General features: G+C 41.9%; 1 protein-coding gene across 1 annotated transcript in view; it reads right to left on the reverse strand.

Annotated features, from left to right (window-relative positions):
* Positions 1-462: 462 nt before the first annotated feature.
* The window catches only part of blvra (biliverdin reductase A), a 29,926-nt gene continuing 18,277 nt past the window's right edge, over positions 463-12,111 (reverse strand). The window contains exons 5-7 of the mRNA XM_069685046.1: positions 6,061-6,168; positions 5,684-5,852; positions 463-3,052 (exon numbers count right to left, since the gene is read on the reverse strand). Coding sequence (XP_069541147.1) covers positions 2,797-3,052; positions 5,684-5,852; positions 6,061-6,168 — 533 coding nt within the window. The 3' untranslated portion in view covers positions 463-2,796. The remainder of the gene's footprint in view (positions 3,053-5,683; positions 5,853-6,060; positions 6,169-12,111) is intronic.

Here is a 12,111-nt window from a genome sequence, read left to right on the forward strand (position 1 = left end):
TTGAGGCCATTCTAAACAACACGGATCATCCGCTTCATAACACCTTGATGGAGCAAAGAAACAACGGTGGTGGAGGGCTCCTCTCTCTTCGCTGCAGGACAGAGAGATATAGAAGATCTTTGTACCCACAGCCATCAGACCTTTTAAAGTGAATTTCCCTTTGGGGATCAATAAAGTTAATGTTATTATTTTTTTGTGGAACATAATTTTAAAAAAACTCTGACTATCAACCAAAAAAAAATACGAAGTTCAACAGATTTTTATTTATCTTTGTTAGCTGTTGAGACTTGATGAAGTCAGATTCAGAGTCCAAAAGAGGCCTTTGTGTGTGCATTGTGACATGTGTGCGACAATTTGCTTAGCCAGAATCTTCAGGGAATCCTGTTGAACCCTGGCTGAGCTGTTTGCAGTGTACCAAGGTTTCAGAAGTCACATGAACAGTTTATGATATCCTTTAATAACCTTTATTTATAGAGCACTTTTCCAAATCAAAGTTACAAAGTGCTTTACAAAGGCAGCAAAGCAAAACAGACAGGCCATAAAATCAAAGGCAGATATTAAAATAACAAATATATGAAAATAATTTAAAGGAACTCTAACAACATAAAATTCCTTTAAATGAATGCTAAAAAAATAAAATAAAATTCAAGTTTAAAAGCAGACAGGCCCAGCCATGGCAGTTACTGCCTATGTTGTCCCTGATATGTCTTGCAGCACATGAACAACACATGGAGATGTTTACAAGGTTAAACGCTGGATTTTCAGTGGAGGAGATTGGTAATTAAATAAACATGAAGCTAAACTGAATTCTTCAACAGTTTAGTCTCATGCTGCTTCCATGTTCATTACTGCAAGTTTAATGATGTGTGAAATCTTATCAATGTAAACATGGCCCATTGGGCCAATCAGGGGTCCGTTTCACAAAGCAGGCTCAACAAACTCTGAGTCTAACCCTGGACTCTGAGTTGATCTACTCTGAGATAGGAAACTCTGAGTTTTCGGTTCCAGGACAGCTGATCAGAGTTAGTTCAATCAACTCTGAGTAGGTTCACCCAGAGTTAAGTGCGTGCACGCTGACTGTAAAAAGCCAGCCTTAATGGAGCCCCGATACCACGATTCACCATGGCAACGGTACACAAAAAGAGGTTCTCCTACGTCACACCAGTGGAGCTCGAAATCCTCACGCGGACGTTTAGCGAATACGAGCATGTTTTTAGATAAATAAAGTAACATGGCTGCAGCTGCAAAAGAGAGAGAAGCGGCGTGGGAAGAAACTGCTGCTCGAGTAAATTTGCAAGTTTGAACTGGTCTATTTATTTAATACTTAATCACGACCGGAAGCTAAAATGTATATTAATTTAGGAGCAATCCAGCGGGAGAAAAACGTACACGGAAGCAGTTTAAAATAAAACACCAGAACATCATTCAAAGTAAGGCTCAGGCAGAACAGGCTCATGGCTGAACCTCACTTCAGTCATATTTTAAATATTAAACTAATGAAACATCATTCAGTGGCTGTTTTAATGTGCATCAGCTTTATCCCTAACATGATGCTGACTTCACATACATTATAATTCATGTTGATTAAACTGAATGTGTTAGTTTAAAAAAAAAAAAAATCCAATAACTTACGGCGTCTTATTTGAGTGCTCTCGGCAGTGGTGGTGGAAAATCTACAAATGATGACTTTGACACAGATTTGTCTTTTGATTATTTTATTTTATTATAATCATAAAATACTTTTACAAAGGGCTCAGAGCACCACAGAGATGTAACGTTTTTTTAATTCGGTAACCACTCAAAAACGTGCGTGAGACGGGCTAAATGAATGAGGAAGTCGAATGAGGGTTTTATATTCTAGAGGGAGGAGACGGAACGAAACTCTGAGTTTCCTGAAGAAAACCTGCTCCCGACCAGGTTTGGTTCATAGAGTCTGTTACTACGGTAACTGACCGAGAGCTTAAGTTACCTCTCTCTGTGAAACAGGCTAGAGTTACCTCTCTTTCTCTGGTTTGAGTTACCTCCCTTTGTGAAACGGAAAACTCAGAGTTTCCCTCATTTCAGGGTTAACAGACTCAGAGTTTTCAATAAACCTGCTTTGTGAAACGGACCCCTGATCAGTAACATGTTTAACTGCATGCAGACACTTACATATTATTCACTGTTTACATATTTGTTGTTACCAATGAAGAAAACAATAACATACACAAGAATCTATCATATGTATTTTTTTTAGTTTTGCTGTAAGAAATAAAATCTGATAAATACTTTGAACACTTAGCAGCGTTTTGATCCCAACTCTCTGTATATTCACTCTCACTGAACCTCTTGAGGAAGAACAGGACAGCAGGTTAATGTGCCTCACTATTTAAGTTATGGGCAGACTCCTTTTAAATGAAGCAGGATCGAAGCTTTTGTCATATAACATCACGTTTCTTGATTCACAGATACAATCTTTGAAAGTCAGAAGAAACTGGAAAACCTAAACTAGAACGGTCATAATTTGTAGTGAAATTAATGTGGTCATTATTTTCAATAAGAAATTGAAGAGTTCATGGCATGTACCCAACCACAGGAAGAAAATGTTATCAATATACCAAAGGCTTAACTAAGAATACACAGAGTTAATCACACTTTCATCTTCAAAACGACCCACAAATTAATTTGCATAATTTGGTGCGATAGTTTTTACTACTCCTAATTTAAAAACGATAGAACATGATGATAAAGAAATATCACTTCACACTTGAATAAGCCCAAGGTTTCTAACTATGTTATGAATTGATGAGTTTCCATTTAACTTTGGCAAAGTTGCTGTATGCTCTCTGCCAGTTTCAGGCAGTGAAAGATCCTGATTTTCTCTTTCTGGAGCTCCTCCTTACTAACTTGATCCACCAGCTTGGCAGAGAAGTGGATTAGATCTTGCATGAAGAGGCCGACAGCTCCTTTAGGTGTGGGAGGGATCTGGGTCAGAGTGCAGGTGTCAAATTTAAAGTGGATCTTCTTGGCCCTGTTGATGTCAGGTCCCCGTTCCTCAATCCATGTCAGAGGTCTATAAGGGCACAAAAGTTAATAATTAATGTAACCATTTCAATTAAACAAATGATACTTTAGCCCTAATGACAAGGATAAGTGCTCAGTGAAGAAACCCCTCCCCTTGTGCCCTCATCCCAATACTTATAATAAAACATACTACATGAGTCTTAGTGGTCACCGCAACCCAAGCAGCAATGCCAAATTCAAAGGACCCAGGCTCTGTTGATGAAAGCTCCAGGTATCGACAACACAGATACTAACTACCCTACCACATGGCTTTTAATGGCCCCCACAACTCAAACTTGTAGTTAGATGGGCAGCAAGAGGCAGCACATCTATAGTGTTATCAAGTTGGCACCTCCCTTTTCAGGTGTATTGTAAAGTTAGGCCCCAGACACCTCATGGAGGCTCAACAGTTAGCACTGGCGCCCTCCTCCATGTTAGTCATCACCGTCTATCCAAACGTGCTATTGTCACTGCACTATCGTCCTACTGGCTGTCCTGCATGGCTGCCAGGCTAGGGGGTGGGCTTACCTAGTCGTGGGGAGTGCCAAAGTCATTGAGAGAGACAAGTGGACACAGGTGGTGGCTGGCGTTTGATGCACAGAGATGTTCGCTGAGTATAAGCTACCACTTTGGAGAGTGAGTGTCCTCCTTTCACCCCACGGAGTTATGTTTTCAAGTTTTTGTCCGTGTTTCAATGTTAAAGGGCCTATATGTAAGATTTCACATATATTGATCAATCAAATATCATTCTGTATTGCCAATGTGTGAAGGGATGGTCGAGGAACTGATAAACTGAGACCTTCCCCAACTTCCTCCATCGGCCCAAATAACCTGTGGGCTGATTTTTATGTAAAGCTCGGGACGGGACTCGGGACTCGGGACGTTTTTTCCAGGAAACAAGAGGATGTGACGTATCTGCGAGTTCGCGAGGACCTCTGTGGAGAGCTCATTCTACGCCACTACAGTCAACAGTCAAAACAAGACAACGGCAAATGGGGATGGATAATGCCAACAAACGACAGCACCCACAACAACACCAACACAAACTACACACAAGAATAAAAAAAACTAACATACGTTTTATCTAGTGAAGCGCGTCTGACCAAACAGGAAGTGATCGACGTCAGGGGGAAAACTAGAGTCAACATCGGCAGGGCATGTGAATCATGGAGACCTTCGATTGCTTTTGGGGACCAAAACAGACCCACAACTTATTGTTGTCATAGAAACAAAACCCGCGTGCAGCGTTCTCTTACCGGGTGCAGCGTTTTTTCTCTCACAGCACAAGTGCTTCATCCCAGCTCTCTCCAGCCGCCCTGCCCCATCTGGCTAATGTTCGCTAATGCTTGTGATGATTTGCTGGTTCGCCGGCGTAATTTGCTGTTTGGTTACGAAGCACAATGCTGGAGTCATGCAGTGTTAGACCTAGTTGGCTAACCTTAGCATACTTGCTAACGTTATGGCAACCAAAATACTATCCAAGTGTGTATGTCAGTGTTGTCAGTCTAGCTTTACAAATAACTTTGCCACCAAACATGATCTTAACTTGGGTATTATGACAAACACTGTTGATTTTGGACAACATGATGCCGGTCAACATGATACCCAGGGTCCAAAAAAAAATCCAGGGGCAGGTGCTCCCATTAATAAAAACATACTTTAAGTTGTTGACTAAGTTTGGTTTTGCAACGACTCCGCACGTTGCTGGCGTGTGTCCGTGAATAATTATATCGCAGTTTCGTGTGTCTTCGACAAAAAAACCCGGTTGCTTGTTCATGCGCGCGAGTGTCTGCGTGAGCGCGTACAAGAAGGTTGGGTTGACCGCAGTTCCCTCAATGGCCGATTGTGTCGCTATAAATGAGGATTTTCTGAAAGTTACATATAGCACCTTTAATTAATGAACTGACAACGAAAGACCGACGCTGACCGGCGGTAAAGTCAGAGCACGGAGAGTGAGCTGGTGGAGCAACAAGCATCGGATCAGTACTGGGCTTAAGAGGAAACAGGTAGGCCCAAGTCAGTAACCTTTAGCCTGGCAGCCAAACGCTCGCCTCTGGTCTTTCAAATATACACGGACGGCTAAGCCCTGGAAGCCCTAGACACGAGTCGTAGTAATATTATTGACCAGGGTTGTGGTAGCCGTGAGACTATCAAATCCTTATGTAAAAAATGCAACTATTCCTGGCTGCCAAAGTTACATCTGAAAGAGGAGGGGCATAGAATAAAGGATTACTATTACATTTGTTTTGGCCCCTAAATGACATTATTTCTCCTCATCCAAATCCACTGACTTGTTTTAACTGCTTCATCTGACATCTCCTTTACTGCCTTTCAGAGACTCTGTCCACGCACTCCCAGTTCTCCCAGTAATGAGATAGTTGATCGTGCTATGAACCCTCTACATCACACTTCTACTGGACAAGGGCAGAGACTGGGACACAAATACATTCAGTAGACTACAACAGTAATGCTTGCTGTATAGGTCAACACCCCCACCTTCCCCCACCCCACATTAATTGAGAGGGACAGACAAAATATCAGGAAGTCAGACAGCATTGAGGTTGGACAAACATGTTGTCACATTTTTTTGACAATAATAATTACATAACTGTGGTAGACATACTTGCTGACCCTTTCTCACCTGTTGTCAGAAGTGAGCAGCCTAGCAGTCATTTTGCTGTAGTTGATAGTAGAGTCCTCCTCCATGGTTGCTGCAGTAACTGACAGCGTACCGAACAGCTCAACCAACCAGGTGAGGCGTGAAATGCCGCTGAATGCTGCGAAACCCGATCCAGCCTTCAGGGGTCCACCTCGCAAAAATTGCAATGAACAAACATTGTTACTTTTTTTTTTGCATTTCGCCTTCCAGCCCTGAAATGTCTTTCATTATCAGATTGGTTTTACTGCAACGGTACTTTAAAGAGTATGCAATGCAATGAACAACATGAAAATGTTATTAACCTTAAACAACACTGAAACTATATAAAGTCACTACAGAAGCACACTGCTGATTCTTACCAGTAAAATGAAGGGTTCCATTTTGCAGAGCTTTCCCCTGCACCTCTCTCTTAAGGTTTTTGTAGTCTTCTGACAGCAGCTCGATGTGTTCCTCATGGAGAATCACTCCTGTTAATGCAAAAAGAAAAAGTCACTGAACCAATTGCTGACCCAGGGTACAAAGCAGTGATCTGGCTGTTAAGTAGGGACGAGTATTGCTAGGATTTTACCGTTAGAATAAATTTCCCCTGTGGGGGATCAATAAAGCTTATCTTATGTTGTAACCCACTGCAGGTATAGCTAAGGCTGCTGCTTGACTTAAGCCGTCTATGGATTAAATTGGAACAACCATTAGAAGTGCTAACAACCCCTTCAGGCGCAACTACGCAACAGAGTTTGGTTTGATAAACTGAGCCCAACATTTTTGGAACACTTCGCTGTGTCCGCCATACAGACCTCCTCGACTTTCTACAGAGAACCACAAAATCCAACATTGTTGCCTGACAACGGCGGCTTTGTCATCACTAGCTGACGGATGCCGGCTATGTTATAATAAAACAACTGAATGAAAATGACATTAAAGTAATAATCTCAAAGATCTTCATGTAAATGATTGTCTGTTAAGTCACTATCTCTTGCTGAATGAGGTAACACAATGGTGACTGAGCCACGGCCTACTGATGAAAGCCTTTGCAAATAAGTGAAAATCCAAAGAAAGAGAAACAAATTCCTCGCCCAGATGACGGCAAATAGTCTAAAAAGGAATGTGACTGTCAGCAAGGAAAATCAAGAGTTACAACCATGACAAAGAGAGTCAACCTTAGACGTCTGGTTAAATTGAGAAGTGTCCTCAAGCAATTACTGATTATTGCCATTAGGTGGCACTTTGGAGAATAAAACCAAAATCTTTGAGATTGTCAGATTAAATGTGACATTGTTACAATTTCATTTAGCAGACGCTTTTGTCCAAAGCCACATACATCTGAGAGTTAATACAACACAAGCAAGGATCAAGACAGGAGGGAACGAAGTCAGTAAGAGCTAACAGACAGCTTCAAGTGCGATCGGACACTGTTGCTGACAGGCAGCGTGAAGGGCATTTAAAAAAAATAATAATAATCATCATCAGCAACATCAGTACAACAAGATCAGTACAGTTATCATCATCATCATGAAAATCCTAGTCAGCATAAACTACATCCTCGATGTCATCATGATCAATGGCATCAATATCAGTAAGGTCAGAGGTGTTCATAAAGAGCTGGGTCTTTAGCTTCTTCTTAAAGGTGAAAGGGACACTGCGGACCGAATGGAGTTTGGTAGCTCGTTCCACCACCTGGGGACGACTGAGATGTAAATAAGATGGTATGTTAACCAGTGGCGGCTGGTGCATTTTTCTCCAGGGGGGCTATAACAAAAATCAAGCAAACATTTACTCAAAGCCAAATAACCTCGCCACCTGTCTGTGGAATACAGTTTTTTGGATACTCCCAAACAGAAGAATTCCACACTGTAAGATACATTATTGCTGTGTAGAAAAATTAGGATTATTTATGTCTCCTTAAAGAAACAAGTTAAGTCAACTATTATATCTTTACTTAATAAAATAAAGATTCTGTATATACATATATATATGAACAGATTTCGCAAGGAGCACTGAAGCTGTTTTCCCTAATTTGTCACCCATCTGTAGTTTCATTTTCCATTAGTAATTTTATCTTATTTTATTGTACTCTATTTTATCTTTTCTATTTACTGATCTTATTGTTATTTTATTGATCCCTTTGCTATTCTTGCATAATAACTGAGCATCTCCTTTATGTCACCGCATGTTTTACTTTGCATCTCTGTGCATATGTCAAATGAAGAATCCTTGAACTCTTGAAACTAGACTATGACATCATATAGGGTCTACTGTTGCCCACTTTTCTCACAAAACTGCACTACGATTAAAAACATTGTGAAAGACAAACACCGCACATTCAGCTTCTATCTCACGTCTGTAGCTAGCCTCTGGAGTTCACCTGGACCCAGTGTGCGGTGTTTCTTGGCCAGCTGCTGAGATACACACCTAGCTAATACTACACTACTGTGACTGTCTTCGTCTCTCGAATACACTGAACGTCAACGAGTCCGAATAATTCTGGCGCATTTTATGACTCGTACTCGCTCTCGCTCTCTGCTACCTGCCACCTAATGGATGGTGCTTTCAGCAGCTGCTGATAGATAAATGCTTTCAGGGTGCTGGTGATGTGCGCCCTGTCAACTCCTATCTCTTGTTTCATGCATAAAGGGATTTTTTGGACCCCCCTTAAGAGGTTAAAGCCAACGCCAAAGGAAAATCACCACTGTCAAATCAAATGAATTGAGGATAAAAAAAAATCAAGTCATCGTTGATTGTGTTTCAGTAATTGCAACTGTATCAACAAGGAGAAGGTAAACTAAAATAACACATCTTTGACTTACAGCAGTCAAGTCTCCTCTTGTCCACAGCCGCCATATTTTACACATGCAGCTGGTGCTGCATTGTTTTAATTTAACCTGAGTTCTCTGCCGTTAAGCTGGCGCTAATGGGAAAGCTGTCAGCGGCCATATGCAGAGGCTACAGTCCTTGCTGCGGCGGCCCCGGGTTCACCTCCCGCCCAGGGCCCTGCACATGAGAGTCAGCTCCTCAGGTCAGGACTCAGCTGTTTAAAGGACAAAGGAGGCTTGAAGACAGCAAGGTTCACATCCTGGCCAGAGAAGACCACTGGTGTAAAAGCAGTGTCAAGAAGCTATCTATGTTAAGCTGGAAAAACAAGCCATTAACAGTGGCCTAAGACACCACCTATCACCCACTTACAATGCAGTGTTAAATTCTCTGCCCAAACAGCTGAGATCACACTCAGGATCATGTGAGCCTAATGACCCATCAACACAAGTGGGTACTAACGACTCTCAGGGATACTGAGCCTAACGACTTACTCCCTGATTACACATCTATTATCATACTAATGACCTACAGAGGCTTATATTTGTAGCTCTCAGTTAGAACTGGAGAAGCCTTTTAGACGAGAGGTGAAACGTCTTGAAGAAATTCAACCAAGTCCAGCTGCCTTTTGGATTTAGTTTAGTATTTCTGATGGAAATGTTAAAAGCGCTAAGTTACAACAGCTCCGTAATTTTTTCATCATGTCCTGCCTCCTGCGCCCCTCGCAGCAAACAGAATATTTTAATCTGGCAAGAACTCATCTGACACGACAATCGCCTGTTGTGTGCTATAATTGTTCAGGAAAAAAGACATGCTGTCACTGGGGGCTGTTTTGGCTGCACTTATCTGTTAACATTGGGGCAGAAAAGCGAGTGGTTTCACAATACATAAACTGCGCAGGGCTGCACTCTCAGGCATTAACTGAGCCCACAATGACAGATGGTTCTCAACTCCATCCACAGATTGATAATGAGCAGGAAGAGGAGGGGTAGCTCTTTCACAGTTTATTGTAAAGCTCAAACTGGACAGATGTTTTACTAGTAACTAATCATTTACTACTAGTTTCAATGTAACGCAGCTTCATTTGCTGAGCGAGCGAGCCAGCAATAAAAAGCTCGTCCAGATTAGTGGTGTAACGAATCATAATTTATCCATGATCCATACGGATCGGCACGCATCTGATCCGGGGGCCGATGCAAGTTTAATATCATGATGGAAAATACTTTGTACTTTTTTGCTGCCTCTAAATCCCTATGCAGAGTTTCAGTTTAGATTGAGTGCTGTGTTTGACCCCTATTTGTAATGATTAAAGGTGTCATGCTGATGGAATGATGCTGCAATGTTGCTGTGGAGCGGCTGCTGCACGACTGGGTTGAGAAGTTTAAAGTTGGATATTCGACAGACTTTTACCAAAGTGTCCAACCCTGAACTTGCTTTACTGCGATACTAAACCTAGCTTGAGAACGGCATTACGTGGTGCTTATGTGTGATATTTCTAACGAGATGTGTGCCCAAAGAAATACGTCATACAGCGTTGACATTTCACTTTATATTGCCTACTCTGTATCAAACATGGCATCCACTCTTGTCTTTTCACTCTCACCGCATCAGCATTGATTTTGAAAGAACCCACAACTTTCTGTAATGTGTGGATATTAACTTAACGATGCCCTTGTTGCACAAAGTTAGATTCATAACCCTGTGCTGGGTCCATTAACTGAAGGCATAATCCCTGTTTATTTTATTGCCTGTGAAAAATCATGTAAAAATTTTGCTGAAGCTACTATGTAAAAACCTTGTTTTCATAGAATAGAGAACATTTGTAATGTGACAGCCTACAGAAGGATTTATTTTTTTAGTTACTGCGGGTGGTTCCCACAAATGTTGATAGAAAAAAGTTGAAAATAAAAAAATATATCCCCTCACCCCCTCCATGTCCCCTCCCGGGCTCTGTAGAAGTATGATCAGATCTGTGATACAATCAAAACCGTGAGTTTGGGGATCTCTTTCACCCCTAGTCCAGATATCTGACAGGGATCGTCATGTGTAATGGCTCCACATGATCTCCACACATGTGAAAAAGTGCGCCCATGTGTTGGCGTTAAGCCTCGGACAGCCCCGGACCGGATCTCCCCATTATAAAAATAAGGAGAAAATATTATACACTGCTCAAAAAAAATAAAGGGAACACTTTAACAACACATCCTAGATCTCGATGAATGAAATATTCCAGTTGAAAATCTTTATTCATTCCATAGTGGAATGCGTTGAGAACAAAATAACATAAGAATGATCAAAGGAAATCAAAATCATGAACCCATGGAGGTCTGGATTCAGAATCATACTCAAAATAAAAGTGGAAACATCTGATCACAGGCTGATCCAACTTCTGTGGAAATTCCTCAAGACAATTCAGAATGAGGCTCAGTAGTGTGGGTGGCCTCCACGTGCCTGTATGCACTCCCTACAACGTCTGGGCATGCTCCTGATGAGACGAAGGATGTTCTCCTGAGGGATCTCCTCCCAGACCTGGATCAAGGCATCAGTCAACTCCTGGACAGTCTGTGGTGCGACGTGGCGTCGGTGGATGGAACGAGACATGATGTCCCAGAGGTGCTCGATTGGATTCAGGTCCGGGGAACGGGCAGGCCAGTCCATAGCATCAATGCCCTCGTCATGCAGGAACTGCTGACACACTCCAGCCACATGAGGCCAAGCATTGTCATGCATCAGAAGGAACCCAGGGCCCACTGCACCAGCATACGGTCTGACAATGGGTCTGAGGATCTCATCCTGGTACCTAATGGCAGTCAGGGTACCTTTGGCTAGAACATGGAGGTCTGTGCGGCCCTCCAAGGATATGCCTCCCCAGACCATCACTGACCCACCGCCAAGACTGCACCATGTCTTCCTGCAGCATGGGGGAGGACAATGTTCTTTGTTTGCTTAGCGTTATCATTTCTTGTACAAACAAGTATTTAGGATATTTTTGAATTATTTACCCCAAGTTAATATTAGGTTATTCTTTCCTGACCTGTCTTTTGTTGTTGTAGTTTATGATGGTTATGTCTGTAGTCTATCCCCCTTTGTGTCTAAATGGCCTGATCCGCGTCTGTATATGTGTCCCCCTATGTCTCAGTTTGTGTGGTCAGTTCTCTTTTGTTAGAGCTTTAGTTTATTTCTTTTGGGTTGACCTGTTTTATGGGCCCACAATTACTGACAGATATATTTGTTACTTTTTGTTTGTTTGGTAAATTAAAAGAAAACCTTTTTCCAAAAACCACCTGTGTCCCTGTGGCTGATCAGCTTGGTCCCTGTCATACGGTGGCTGCGGTGGGATCTGCTGCTGTGGCTGCTGGTTCTGCCATCACAGAGCACGACAGCCATGATCAGAATCAGTTTATTGCAAAGTAGGTTTACACATAGAAAGCATTTGACTTAACGTTAAGGTGCAGAACAATAAACACAGGAGTAGAATCAAAATAAGTTAAAAGCTATTTACAGCAGTTATCCTACTGTCGGTGAAATTCAGTAGAATAGGAGAAATAGACTTTAAGACTAGGATATAAAAAAGCAATATAATACAAAATATGTACACCAGG

The sequence above is a fragment of the Semicossyphus pulcher genome, unplaced genomic scaffold (assembly GCF_022749685.1).
Source record: "Semicossyphus pulcher isolate SPU_LCO1_2020_fin unplaced genomic scaffold, fSemPul1.0.p SCAF_7, whole genome shotgun sequence".
NCBI lineage: Eukaryota > Metazoa > Chordata > Actinopteri > Labriformes > Labridae > Semicossyphus > Semicossyphus pulcher.